Source organism: Pipistrellus kuhlii, unplaced genomic scaffold, assembly GCF_014108245.1.
Source record: "Pipistrellus kuhlii isolate mPipKuh1 unplaced genomic scaffold, mPipKuh1.p scaffold_m20_p_2, whole genome shotgun sequence".
NCBI lineage: Eukaryota > Metazoa > Chordata > Mammalia > Chiroptera > Vespertilionidae > Pipistrellus > Pipistrellus kuhlii.
In genome coordinates, this window is record NW_023425515.1 from 506,272 (window position 1) to 520,849 (window position 14,578).

Sequence of the window (14,578 nt, forward strand, 5' to 3'; positions counted from 1 at the left end):
TCGGAGCGCACCCACAGGCCTCGGCTGCAGAGGGGAGGCCGGCCCTCCCAGCCAGCGGCTTCCTCAGCCGCGGGGCTCGCACCCGCACCCAGCCCGGGGGACCTGTGGCCTCGGCTCCGCCAGAGCCGCCCGCCCGTCCCAGTGTCCCTCCGCCCGGTTCTGGGCCTTAGGGCTCCGCCGGGCGTGGCTAAGTCCTTTCCAACCTCACCCCCCCCCCCCCCCCCCCCCCCCGCCATCTTTGGGGGGCCCTGCTCTGTGCCTGGGCTGGGCCAGTGGAGCCAGCGGGCAGGTCAGGGCGCTCCGAACCAGCGGGCCCTCCCGGGTGACAGCCGTGGTGCTTGGGGGAGAGACCCACCGCCATAGAATAGGAGCAGCTGGAGAGCCAGATCCTCCTAAATCTTCCCGCGCCCTCTGGCCTCCCACCCACCTAGAAGGCGTTCTGTTCCGAACTCCGTTTTGTAAAGAGGAGGAAGCTGAGGCACAGAGAGGTGAAGCAGCACGCCTGAGGTCACACAGCAAGTGGGGGAGCGAGGTTCTGTCCAAATGGTCCCTCGGGCGCCTGGGCCCTCGCTTGGCTGGTGGTCAAACACTTAGCGCCCCCGTTCGGTCCTCAGCACTCCGCTGCCCGACCCGGCTCCCCCAGGTGCCCATCCCCGGGCGGCTGGCGCTGGGCGGGCGGCCGGCGGGCGGGTCAGAGCCGCCACACGCCCTCACAAAGCCGCTCAACGGCCCATTCATCCCGGCCGTCATTTGTCTCTGCCTCCGCGGCCGCCGGCCTGTTTTCTTTACGGAAAAGGGAGCTGGCGGCCGACCCGGCCACTTGGGCCGGAGTCAGCGGAGCCCGCGCTGGGGAAAGCAGATCTTTTCAGACCCTCCGCCCCGGTGCCCGCTCTGATTTATGTTTGAGGACACGGCTCCGGGCGCGACCGGGCGTCGGAAACCCGGGCTGGGCCCTGCGCGGGCGGCGGGCGGCGGGCGGGATGGTGCCCTGGAGCCCGGCCCGGCCTCTCCCGGCCTCTCCGCCCGCCCGCCCGGCCCCGGCCCGGCCCCGCCGTGGTTCCCGTGTGAGATGCCCCTGCGAATTACAAGTGACACTAATGTGGGCAGCTGAGTGCCGGCCGGGAGAGCCTGGAGCACAGCCTGCCCTCGGTCTCCGCTGCCAACCCTCTCGGCAATGAACCCGCCGTGCATGCGGCCCCGCGCCCTGGGCCCTGGCCGTTTGCAAGCGAAACTTTGTAGCGGCGAGGGCGCCCCAGCGTTTTCCATCGGGGATGTTATTTTTAGCTACTGCTGGCGGCGGGCAGAATCTGATTATGATAATTCTCCTTGGACTCACACGGCTCCCTGTCAGAGGCTGTTCGTTAATGTATCTCGTTCAGGCGCCCGGAGCCCAGTGAAAACGCAGAAGGCGCCCCAACGCCAAACGCGGGCAGCTTTAGCAATGGCCCTGCGCTTGGATTTGTGCATTTAGCTGGGGTGATGGGGGGGGGGGGATTGTAGCTGTGTTAGAAACAGGAGAATCGGGCTTCTCATCCAGATGCTGGTTCCCACCTCAGCGGAGGGAGAGGACAAGAGAGTTTGGCTGGCAAAGGGTTCTTGCAGCAAAAACTCTGGCTGGGAGAGAGAGGGGACGGTGAGGGCATCTTCCAAGTTTCACTTCGGCGGCATTCTTACCCCCTTCCCACGGAGGGCGGGTTTAGGAAAAAGCCAAAGGTAATCTGGTTCCAATTACACGCCGTAAAAAGTAGAATTTGTGGCCAGAAATTAATTCGGAATATTTTTTATGGGGGCAGCGTTTGTGGGCTGTATAGATCCTTCGCAGGTTTTATTGCTTTTCTTTAGTCCCGGATGTAAAACATGAATGGGTAAATACAATGCAGTTTCCTTTTTCAAAAAAACAACTCACAGTGTTTGTTTGTGGGGTTTTTGTCCTTGCCACATATCAATATGTTCAGTACCTTTTTATGTGTCTTCATGACCTCTTATAATTTTACTTCATTTTTGTTTTTTGAGGGCTGGCCAACGCCGGCCAAATCCGAAGACCACGGAGGTAGTTTTAACATCTCAGAAACCAATCCTCCTTCTCCGTGAATTTTTGCAAAGGTTGTGCGAGACCATTAATTCTGTAGACAAAGTCTGTTCAAATAACCCGGTATTTTCTTTTCTGGGGAGCGGTGGTGTTTGGAATTTATTATTCAAATGGTACTTAGCGGTAACTAGAAGATCGTGGCAAATAAAGCACATGTCCTCGTGGTATAGACACCGCCAATTACGGCATAAAATGGGCTATAGGGCGGCCGATTGTCCCCTAAGCACCATACAACTCCGGATCTGTGCTGAGCGCTGGAACAACCCCCACAATAAAGCTACTGCATTTAAACCGGGCACGGGAGGAATTCTCAGACGCTTCGCCTGATTTTTGCGATGTGCGTGTCGGGCTGTTTTTACGGCGTTTAAAAGCATCGGAGAGCCTGGGGCGGGCTCCACGCTGGGGTAGCTCACAGCCCTTCCCGGGTCTGGGCTCTGTGTTTTGTGGGTTTTGTGGGGTTTTTTTTGCATTTGCCAAATACGTGTTGGCGATCGTATTTTACACAATCCCCCGTCCCAGCGAGAGCACAGTGATCAGACTTAACCCTCACGTACGCCTGTCCTCTCTGACCGGCTTTCTCTTCCAGACCCTGGACGGCTTTGTGTTTGTGGTGGCGTCGGACGGGAAGATCATGTACATCTCGGAGACGGCCTCCGTGCACCTGGGCCTGTCCCAGGTAGGTGGTGCCTGCTCGCGTGTGCGCGACCTCCGTGGGAAACGCGTGTGCGGGTGGGTCACCGGAGTGGCCACGTGCTCCCGCATCCGCTTTTGGGAAATCCTCCTCCTAGGCTTTCCCGAGGGGCCTTGCTTCTCCCTGTTCCCTTCCGAGTCTTCCTTCCTCTTCCCCTCCTTCCTCTTCCCCTCGGGTGCAGGACCAGCCTGTCTGCGAGAGCCAGCCGCGCTCTGCGCTTCCGCTCAGCGGCCCGGGCCCTGGAGTCCCCCCACCGGGGGGGGGGGGGGGGCAGCGTTGGGAGCCCCTGCCCACGCCCGGCCTGCCCAAGGGGTGCGCGTTGCTGTGGAAGCCGGTGGAGGGCGTGGGTTTTGTGCAGAAAGCGCGTTGGGGGGAGGGAAGGGGGGATTTATGAGCGTTCACATGGAATTCGGGGTAATTTTTCCTGAGTTTTTCCAGTTCAGCGGCCGTTTCAGTAAAGCATTTTATATGCTTGTGATAGAAACTCGTAAAACGCAGTTTACTACTGTTTTGCACAGCAAGGTCCTGGTTTCTTCAGAGCATTTAAATATGACTGATTTTTCTGGAACCTTTTTTTTTAAGGGGCTCATCCCCTGGGAAGAATTGCACTGGGCTTTCCTTGTCGGACCCGCGGGGGCTTGCTGGGAATGTGGCTGCCGCCCGGGCGGGCGGGCGGGGCGGGTGGGTCCAGGGGGGCGCATGCTAGCTGATGGTCGCCACTCAGGTTTCTGAGTTAGCAGGTGTGGAGCAGGGTTCTAAAACATTTTTTGTGTGTGTTTTGCTTTGTTTTAACATTCAGGGACTAAATGTTTCTTTACCTTGGGAATTATCAGAGCGCGCTTTTCCATCACAGAGGATTAATTATTCACAGGAAATGGGCTCCCTGGAGGCCGCGGATGGTTTGTGATGCACCAGCCCCCAAAACATGCCGGCTCAGGGGCTGGCTTTCTCACTGAGAAGGGAATCGCCAGCTTGCAGTGGCATCTGGCGTAGATCCTGTGCTTTTGCTGCCTTTATGTTCCTTAAAACCTGTCTTTTGTGTGCAGCCTTCTCTTCCCGTGTGTCTGTCCGCATCCCCGGTCCCTGCGTGTTTTTTACGCATCGTTCTCTGGCGTGAATCATCTCCTGTTGGAACTGTGTGGTGTGCTCTCGCCTCTCTCTTTTCTCTTCTGGACGAACCCAGGTCTCCCAGATAAGACTGACAGGGCTTGGCTCTGACAGTGTGACTCTGGGAGCAGCGAGTGCCCTTGTGGAATGGAAAATACTGTGGGAAACGTGAAAGTTGCTATTTTTCCCCCCTATTTTGCAAAGTTTTTTTCCTCTGAGTGTTGACCTGGCGCTGTTTGTAATTATTTAAGACCCTTTTGTTGTGCCCAGCCTGGCGTCTACTCCTGGCGTGCTTTGTGGCTGGCTGATGGGCCTCGATCAGATGACTTAGTCTTTCCAGTTGTGCTTTATAAAACCTTTGGTTCGTCTTATCATGTCACAGAAAAGACAAAACATTTCACATACTCTAAAAGCGACCCGTCAAACATAGTCTAGGTCAGGTGAAGTTACTGTTGTGAAATAGCAAATTTAAATCCGAGCTTCCTAGCAGCCAAAGCAAAAAGGGAAATGCACTCAGTTTCGTGGTTTTTGTTGTCTGATGGGGCAGGTATTGAAACTCCCGGAGTGATGCTGTCTTTCAGGATGGTGGTAAGGGACAAATCGAAGTGCCCATTGTATGTGATGTGCCAACGATAGATGGTTACCCCAGGGCGGCCTCGCCCCCATCTCAGTAGGTTGCACCTCAGAGAGCACAGAGGTTGCGGCCGGTGGCATCGCCCTTCGGTGGGCACGCACAGGGCTGTCCGTCACAGGCAAGTCCCGTCCACGGCGAGGCTCTGTGCGCAGACCTGCATGCTCCAGCCCGTTCGGTGTCGGCTCCGTCTCGAACCCAACCCCCCTCCCTCAGCCCTTTTTCTCTCCAGTGAACATGGCCCAAACACCGGACCGCTGACCGACATGCGTCTGTTCCGTCCCCTCCGCAGAGGCCGTCTGAGCAGGGTCCGGGGAAAAGGAGACGGAAACGCAGACGGAAACCTTTGTGCTGTGGTTGGGAGGGGAGGGGACAGGCATACGCTGCTGTTTCCCGGGAGGCACAGAGCTCCTCTGGGAGATGTTTCCGGAAGGCACAGTCGCATCAGAGGGAGTGCCAGCCTGTGCGGCACCACGGCTCTCCTCTTTTCCCGCTGGCGGGGAGGGCTGTGCTGGTATCCGCCTTCGTGACAAAACCCCCTCAGAGGGGAGCCTCGCATTGCGGGGTGTGTGTGTGTGTGTGTGTGAGTGTGTGCGTGTGTGTGTGTGAGTGTGTGTGTGAGTGTGTGTGTGTGTGAGTGTGTGTGTGTGTGTGTGTGAGTGTGTGAGAGTGTGTGTGTGTGTGAGTGTGTGTGAGTATGTGTGTGTGTGTGTGAGAGTGAGTGTGTGTGTGTGTGTGAGGGTGTGTGAGTGTGTGTGTGTGTGTGAGTGTGTGTGTGAGTGTGTGTGTGTGTGTGAGTGTGTGTGTGTGAGTGTGTGTGTGAGTGTGTGTGTGTGAGTGTGTGTGTGTGAGTGTGTGTGTGTGTGTGAGTGTGTGAGTGTGTGTGTGTGTGTGTGTGAGTGTGTGTGTGTGTGAGTGTGTGTGTGTGTGTGAGTGTGTGTGTGTGAGTGTGTGTGTGTGAGGGTGAGTGTGTGTGTGTGTGTGTGAGTGTGTGTGTGTGTGTGAGTGTGTGTGTGCTGTGAGCTGGTTAAATAGGAACAGCACACCCTGCCCCTCACGCCGCCGCCTGCCCACAATTACTGTGCAGGAGGCAGTCTGGGCCCCGCGGTGTGTATTTTCTTCTGTCGTCTTCACTTACACAGTAAAATAAAGCACTGAAGAGGATGTCAAATACCCACCTTCTCTTTAAAATTTTTCTTTCAGATTATTTTGTTAGGAAGAAGTCAGGCAAACTGGGTTTTGGCTTACACGTGTCAGACGTGAAAGCTTTGTTAACATAGGCTTACTGAACTTTGTAAGTCACCGGAGAGAAAAATGTTCGCAAAGTGTTACCCGGTCGTCCCAAGAGCAACCTTCACACAGGCTTCCCGATGACCAGCCCTAGGACAGCTGTCCTTTACGGCTTGTATTTCCATGGTGCCTCCGTGTTCCGGAGCGTTCCACCCCTCGGCGGCCGGATGGCGTTCGGCAGGCCGTCCTTCCCGCGGGGAGCAGACGCCCTTCCCTGTTTGCCCGGACCGAGCGGTAGTTTCTCTCCCACCGGGGCCGCCTCAATAACTCAGAATTATCGGTGTGGGGGTGAGAAGATGACTCTGACACGCCCTTCTCAACTCAAAGCCTGTTATCACACTTTTCAAAAAGTTTGGGATAAGACATCAACTTCATATGGAGAGTTGTTAATGTGTTTTTACTTTTTTTTTTTTGTTTAGTTATTTTTAATGTTCTTTTTAATTGTTTGAAGCATTACACATAGTATATATGTCTCCTTTCCCCCTTAACCTCCCCCAGCCTCCCCTACCCCCTCCTGCCTTCCCCCCCCCCCCCGTGTCTTGTATCCATTAATTATGTTTATTTGCATGCATACAAGTCCTTCGGTTGATCTGTTGGTTTTACTTTTAAATGAGGGAACACAGCGACCCTTACTGTCAAATTTTTATACCAAAAATCAAACAAACAAACAAAAAAGGCAGAGACAACCGCAGAACGCAGGTTCCCGCCTCAGCCCTCCGCCCCGGGCCGGGCGGCAGAGCTGGCGGCGGACGCTGTGCCGGGGGACACGGGTCTCATTCATAACAAGCCGGGGCCACGGGCTGCTGGCGAGGCGGCCGGGCGCATTCTTACCCGTTTATTCAGCGCTCAATCCTCTGGCTGTAACTGGCTTCCGTCCGGCCGCACACACGTGTGCACATGGATGTCGCCGGCCCCAGGGGCCGGGCGGCGGAAGCGGGCAGAAACAGCCGGTGTCGGTGTCCGGCCGAGGCCCGCGCCTCTCGCTCTGGAGACGCAGGGGAAGGTTTTATGTTTGTTGACATAACTCAAACCCTGAAACCCAAACCGTCTTATTTTAAAACGTTTAATTTACCGTAGTCAGCGAGACGCCCGGAGCGGGACCCTGCGGCCCGGAGGCCGGGTGCCCGCCCCCCCAGGATGGACCCCGGGCGGCGGGAGGAAAGCCGGCACAGGGAGCGCTCAGGGGGAGGCGGCCGTCTGACCGGGCTGGTGGGGACCTGCAGAGCGTTATGGCCGGGCCGGCATTTATTTCCTTTGAGGCGGCGGCCGCCTTGCTGCCAGGTTCAAAGGCGGCGGAGATCCGCAAACACAGGAAACGCACGTCCCGTGTTCCCGTCCAGGTCGCACACGGGTTTCCATGTCGGAGGCCTGCGTTACCTCCCCGACAGCCTCGGCTGAGGGCAGCCCGGGCGTTCGGGAACCAGCCTCTGTCCGGCCCGCTCTGCTCCCGCTCCCGCTCCGGGCGGGGGGCGGGGGGCGGGGGGCGGGGGGCGGGGGGCCTGGGGCACAGAGGCCGCGGGGCCGAAGCCGCTGTGGGGGCCGCAGGCACAGGGCAGGGCCTGGTGCAGCACCCGGAGCCACGGGCACAGGGCAGGGCCTGGTGCAGCACCCGGAGCCACGGGCACAGGGCAGGGCCTGATGCAGCACCCGGAGCCACGGGCACAGGGCAGGGCTGGTGCAGCACCCGGAGCCACGGGCACAGGGCAGGGCCTGGTGCAGCACCCGGAGCCACGGGCACAGGGCAGGGCCTGTGCAGCACCCGGAGCCACGGGCACAGGGCAGGGCCCGGATGCAGCACCCGGAGCCACGGGCACAGGGCAGGGCCGGTGCAGCACCCGGAGCCACGGGCACAGGGCAGGGCCTGGTGCAGCACCCGGAGCCACGGGCACAGGGCAGGGCCCTGGTGCAGCACCCGGAGCCACGGGCACAGGGCAGGGCCGTGGTGCAGCACCCGGAGCCACGGGCACAGGGCAGGGCCCGGTGCAGCACCCGGAGCCACGGGCACAGGGCAGGGCCTGGTGCAGCACCCGGAGCCACGGGCACAGGGCGGGGCCCGGTGCAGCACCCGGAGCCACGGGCACAGGGCGGGGCCCGGTGCAGCACCCGGAGCCACGGGCACAGGGCAGGGCCCGGTGCAGCACCCGGAGCCACGGGCACAGGGCAGGGCCTGGTGCAGCACCCGGAAGCAGCACCCGGAGCCACGGGCACAGGGCGGGCCCTGGTGCAGCACCCGGAGCCACGGGCACAGGGCAGGGCCTGGTGCAGCACCCGGAGCCACGGGCACAGAGCCGGGCGTGGTGCAGCACCCGGAGCCGCTCTCCGGCCACACAGGTCCCTTTTGTTCTGTCTGAAGAAGACCTTGGAGCAAACCAGCACGATCCTCCCCCAACAACAAAGGCGGGAGAAACGAAAGGCCAACACAGTCTGCCCGGCCCCGGCCGGTGGCTCAGCGGGTAGAGCGCCAGCCTGCCGACCGAAGGGCTCCGGGTCGGGGTTTCGGTCCGATTCCCGTCAAGGACAGGCACCTGGGCGGGAGGCTCCTCCCCAGCCAGGCCCCGGCTGGTCGAGCAGGAGGCAGACGGTCCGCGTGCCTCCCTCACATAAATATTCTCTGTCTTTCCCTCTCTCTTCTGCTCTCTCTAAAAATCAATAGGGAGCCGAAACCGGTGTGGCTCAGTGGATGGAGCATCGGTCTGCGGACTGAGGGGTCCCAGGTTCGATTCCGGCCAAGGGCACGTACATTGGTTGTGGGCACATCCCCGGCAGGGGGTGTGCAGGAGGCAGCTGGTCAATGTTTCTCTCTCATCGATGTTTCTGACTCTCTGTCCCTCTTCCTTTCTCTCTGTGGAAAATCAATAAAAATATATTTTTAAAAATCAATAGGGAAGTATCCCCAGGTGAAGATTAAGAAAGAAATTCTATTTTACTTTAATTTATTATTTATTTTTAAAATAAGCCACGGAAACTGGGAATCCTTTAAAAAAATGTCTTCCTTATTTACTAGTCTTGTCACTCTCCACCTGACACCCACAAGGCGTGTCCCGCTGCCCCAGAAAAAAGATCATCCGGCCGAAACCGGTTTGACTCAGTGGATAGAGCGTCAGCTTGTGGACTGAAAGGTCCCGGGTTCAATTCCGGTCAAGGGCATGGACCTTGGTTGCAGGCACATCCCCAGTGGGGGGCGTGCAGGAGGCAGCTGGTCGATGATTCTCTCTCATCAATGTTTCTCTCCGTCCCTCCCTCTTCCTCTCTGTAGAAAATCAATAGAATATATTAAAAATAATTTTTAAAAAAGACCCCTCGGCCCCACAGGATGCGGAAATGGCCGGGGTATTTAAATGTGTTTAAAGGAGCGGAATGGCTTGAAGAAGGAGCTGCTTCTGCTCCCTCTTTTTCAATGGCCTCACGAGCTGACTCTGGATGGAGGGGGACTCCATCGGGCAGCTCGGCAGGGCGGTCTCTGCACAGGACCCTCTCCATGGCTCTGTTGGCACGACGTAGGAAGGAGACGTCCTATGGAATGAAAGGCTAATAATACGCAGATTGTCCCCTCGCCTGGGATTGCACCGGAGTTGGATCGGGGCGGGGCTGGCGCTCCCCGCTGCCGGCCCGGCCCCATCGCCGGGATCAGGCAGGCGGGCCCCATCCGCGCCGAACGTGTGCCCTGGCCTCTGCTTCTGTGACTAACAGGACAGCCGTGAGACGCCGGGCCAGGGACCTCATTGCTCTGGCGCTCCCCACCTCACGCCCCTGGACAGACTGGAGGCCCTGGCTGCGGGGAGACGTGCGTGCCTCCCGCTCTCCTGGCCCTTGGAAAGGTGGGGACGCCGTCCATTAGGCCTTTGGCCGGCTGTCCCGCTGGCACCATCCGGGCTGCCCCATCCCGGGGTCAGGTCCTCTCTGCTCTGCGAGGGCACGGAGGCTCCCAGGGCACACTCCGACGGGAACGCCGGGCGGGGCGGGGGCCAGCCTCGCCCGCCTCCCTCCGCAGCCGGGCCTCTGCCGGAGTCCTGCACACCCTCGGCGGTGCCGCCCCCTCTGAGGTCCTTCCCCGCTGGGCTGTAGGGCTCTGTGGGGAGGAAGTGCCATCCCTGCCCCGGGCCCCGGTCCACCCGGGCCCCGGTCCTCGCCTCAGAGGAGGACCGCACGGCTGCTGGGAAGGCTGCCCGAGGGCGGCATGCGGGGGTGAGGGGGCTGGACACTCCGACGGAGGCACTGGCACACGTGGTTGGGGAACAGAAACCCTCTCGGGGTCGGAAGTGGCCGCGGGGACTCCGTCAGGGTCACAGGGGTGGTGTTTGCCAGGCTGTTGTCCTCGGTGGGTGTGTTGGGTGAGGCGGTGTCTGAACCCAGGGCCACATAGCTCCGTGGGGTGGGCCCGGCCGCACAGTCACCGGGGCGGGGGCGGCCGAGGCCATCCCCCCGGCTGGGGAGCTGCCGGAGGAGGAGGAGGCGCCCGCTCCCCCTCGGGGGCCGAGGCTCCCGGACCCGCTCCGGGCCACGCTGACCGCCCCTCAGGCAGCGGCCGCGGCCCAGCTGCTTACCTTGTCTCCTAAGGAGGGCACTGCCCAGACTGTGTGGGTCCCACCTCTGGCACCTCTTTTCTTTTAATTTAATTTAAAAAATGTTTGTATTGATTTCAGAGAGGAAGGGAGAGGGTAGAGAGAGAGAGAGGGGATGAAGGGGGAGAGAGAGAGAGAGAGAGAGAGAGAGAGAGAGAGAGAGAGAGAGAGAGAGAGAGAGGAACACCGATGATGAGAGAGGTTCACTGATCGGCTGCCTCCTGTGCAGCCAAATTGGGGATTGAGCCAGGGACCGGGGCTGTGCCCTGACCGGGAATTGAACCGCGACCTCCTGGTTCAAAGGTGGCTGCTCAACCGCTGAGCCTCCCAGCCGGGCGATGGCTCACCTTTCTCACCCTTTGCGTCCCAGTTTCTGCTCAGGACTCTCAGTCTTAGCTCACGCCCTGTCCTCGTTGGAGGGAGGAGGTTTGGGAAGACGGTGTGTCTGTGCGGGGAGGAGGGCGGGCGGGCCGCGGGCCGGAGTCCGGTCCCTGCGGTGCAGACCTGTGTCCGCACGCCCCCCCCCCCTCCCGCAGTCCCGGGGACTCCTGACCCCTCCCTCCGGCAGGTGGAGCTCACGGGCAACAGCATCTACGAGTACATCCACCCGTCCGACCACGACGAGATGACGGCCGTGCTGGCCGCCCACCAGCCCCTGCACCCCCACCTGCTCCAAGGTGCGTGCCCCCGCCCCCGGGGAGAGCCGGCGGGAACACCATTGGGGTCTGCCCCCCACTGCCCGCCGGGGGGTCCCACTGCCCGCCGGGGGGTCCCACTGCCCGCCGGGGGGTCCCACTGCCCGCTGGGGGGTCCCACTGCCCCCCGGGGGGTCTGTCCCCTCCTCCACTGCCCGCCGGGGGTCCCACTGCCCGCTGGGGGGTCCCACTGCCCCCCGGGGGGTCTGTCCCCTCCTCCACTGCCCGCCGGGGGGTCCCACTGCCCGCCGGGTGGGTCTGCCCCCCATTGCCCGCCGGGGGGTCCCACTGCCCGCCGGGGTCTGTCCCCACTGCCCGCCGGGGGGTCCCACTGCCCGCCGGGGCTGGGGTCACGGTGATGATTGGAGGGTCACGGTGAGGGGCTGGGGGTCACAGTGGGGGCTGGGGGCGGATGGCGCCGTGGAAAGGGGAGCTGTGCCTCGGACCCTGGCCCCGGTGCAGAGGATTGTGGGTAACGTGCACCTCTCCCCCTGGGGTGCCTCCGGGAACCCTTCCCGGCCCGGGCGTGCCCTCGGGGTGGGGGAGGCTGGGGCCAGTCCCAGGGGTAACCTCTAGAAGTCACGTATAACCCAGGGCTGCGTTGGGAATGAGTGACCCTCTCCCCCTCCCTGGGCAGGCACGTGGCAGGGGGGCCGGGAGCTGGTCCCCCGGAGGCAGAGGGCGCCCCGTGTGGGGCAGCGAGGGGGAGGCCGTGCTGAGGCTGGGGAGGCCCGTGTGGCCCAGCGGTCTGCGGGGTCCTGGCCCCATTGCACACCGCGGGCAGTCTCAGCCCAGGCACAGCTGGCGGGGGGGGGGGGTGTCCCCTGGGGCACAGCGGGCGGGGGGGTCCCCTGGGGCACAGCTGGCGGGGGGGCCTGGGGCACAGCTGGCGGGGGGGGGTCCCCTGGGGCACAGCTGGCGGGGGGGGGGTGTCCCCTGGGGCACAGCTGGCGGGGGGGGGTCCCCTGGGGCACATTGGTGGGGGGCGGGAGGGGTCTGGGGCACAGCTGGTGGGGCCCCGGGCTGGCTCCCTCGGCTGAACCGGGAAAGGGCTGCACTCGGTATCTGCTGCCGGAGGGAGGCGGAGGCCTCACGAGCCCAGGCGCCCCCGGGGCAGGCCAGCTCCCCGGCACCAGCTCCCCGGGCACCAGGCCTCCGGGTGCCATGTGGGCCCGCCTGGACGGTCCTCAGGGACCCCGGCTGGCCGGTCCGAGCTCTTGCTGCGGCCATGTTTCCAGCCGCTTCCTTCCGGGGCACGTCCTCACCCCACCCAGGACCCCACCCCACCCGTCCCCACCCCCCAAGACCCCACCCACCCCGTCCCCAGCCCCCCAAGACCCCACCCCACCCGTCCCCAGCCCCCCAAGTCCCCACCGCACCCCGTCCCCACCCCCAAGACCCCACCCACCCCGTCCCCACCCCCAAGACCCCACCCCACCCCGTCCCACCCCCAAGACCCCACCCACCCCGTCCCCTCCCCCAAGACCCCACCGCACCCCGTCCCCACCCCCAAGACCCCACCCCACCCCGTCCCCACCCCCAAGACCCCACCCACCCCGTCCCCACCCCCCAAGACCCCACCGCACCCCGTCCCCACCCCCCAAGACCCCACCCACCCCGTCCCCACCCCCAAGACCCCACCCACCCCGTCCCCACCCCCAAGACCCCACCCACCCCGTCCCCACCCCCCAAGACCCCACCGCACCCCGTCCCCACCCCCCCAAGACCCCACCCCACCCCGTCCCCACCCCCAAGACCCCACCGCACCCCGTCCCCACCCCCAAGACCCCCCCCCACCCCGCCCCCACCCCCAAGACCCCACCGCACCCCGTCCCCACCCCCAAGACCCCACCCACCCCGTCCCCACCCCCCAAGACCCCACCGCACCCCGTCCCCACCCCCCAAGACCCCACCGCACCCCGTCCCCACCCCCAAGACCCCACCCCACCCCGTCCCCACCCCCAAGACCCCACCGCACCCCGTCCCCACCCCCAAGACCCCACCCCACCCCGTCCCCACCCCCAAGACCCCACCCCACCCCGTCCCCACCCCCAAGACCCCACCCCACCCCGTCCCCACCCCCAGGACCCCACCCCACCCCGTCCCCACCCCCAGGACCCCCCTCAGTCCCCACTGCCCAGCCCCCGCCCCCAGGCTGGGCCTGAGGGGCGGACACTGTGGGGGACTGTGGGGAGGGGGACCGTGGGGAGGGGACAGCGGCCGTCTCACACGCTCCCGCTTTCAGAGTACGAGATCGAGAGGTCCTTCTTCCTCCGCATGAAGTGCGTCCTGGCCAAGCGGAACGCGGGGCTGACGTGCAGCGGGTACAAGGTGAGGGGCCGGCTGGGGGGGGGAGGAGGGGGGGAGCCGGGCTGTGGGGGGAGGAGGGCAGGGGAGGAGCCGGGCCGTGGGGGGAGGAGGGGGGAACCGGGCCGTGGGGGAGGGGGAGGAGGGCAGGGGAGGAGCCGGGCTGTGGGGGGGGGTCAGGCCGTGGGGGGAGGAGGGAGGAGCCGGGGGCGGGGGCAGGCCATGGGGGGAGGAGGGCAGGGGAGGAGCCGGGCCGTGGGGGGGGGAGGGGGGAGCCGGGCTGTGGGGGGAGGAGGGGGAGCCGGGCCGTGGGGGGAGGAGGGGGGAGCCGGGCCGTGGGGCGGGGAGGGGTCGTGCGTGTCTGTGTTTTGCTTCACACCGAGAACATGTGCACACAGGAGGGCACGGGGCGCAGACACGGGGTCTGGAACGGTTAACCATCCAGCCTTAAGCAGAGCACGGCACCTCCCTTGCCTCAGGCTCCTCCTCCGGGCGCTGGGGGAACAGACCAGATGGCCTAAGGGTTTGTTCCAGCTGGAAGGACGGGACGGAGGGAATCTGGGAGGGCAGCTTCTGGAAGGAGCGGCTCCTGCTGCCCTCGCCGTCACCCGCTCCGCTGTAGCCCCCGGCTTGCTCCTTCAGGGATGAAATCTGATTATAAACAAAGCCTGTTCCCAGGAAGCTCCCCCATTCTACCGGGATCCTGGTTCCTGAGGGACGCAGCTTGTCCGGTGACACCCAAGCCTCTTAGCACCGCGCCCAGTCCCCCGGCAGGAGCCGGCCGGCGTGCGGTCCGGAGCCAGGCTCCCCCGCCTGCCCGCCGCCTGGCCCCCGTCCGCCGGAGAGCGTGGCGCACAGGCGGCGAGGGGCGGCCTTGTGCTAGTTATTCTCTTTTAAAAAATATATTTTATTGATTCTTACAGAGAGGAAGGGAGAGGGACAGAGAGCTAGAAACGTCGATGAGAGAGAAACATCGACCAGCTGCCTCCTGCACACCCCCCACTGGGGATGTGCCCGCAACCAATGTACATGCCCCTGACCGGAATCGAACCCGGGACCCTTCAGTCCGCAGGCTGGCGCTCTATCCACTGAGCCACGCCGGTTTCGGCAGTGTTAGTTACTCTGATGTTTCTGAGCAGGGAGGCCAGCCGCCCCCACCCCCCCGGGCCCAGGGGAGAGGCAGGGACAGTGGGAGAGGGTTTCAGG

At 63.1% G+C, this 14,578-nt stretch overlaps 1 protein-coding gene across 1 annotated transcript in view; it reads left to right on the top strand.

Moving 5' to 3' along the window:
- SIM2 (SIM bHLH transcription factor 2) overlaps window positions 1–14,578 on the top strand; it is a 36,121-nt gene that overhangs the window by 7,626 nt on the left and 13,917 nt on the right. Inside the window, 3 exon segments of the mRNA XM_036445634.2 lie at window positions 2,676–2,765; window positions 10,939–11,047; window positions 13,311–13,396. Of these exon segments, the coding sequence (XP_036301527.1) occupies window positions 2,676–2,765; window positions 10,939–11,047; window positions 13,311–13,396 (285 nt within the window).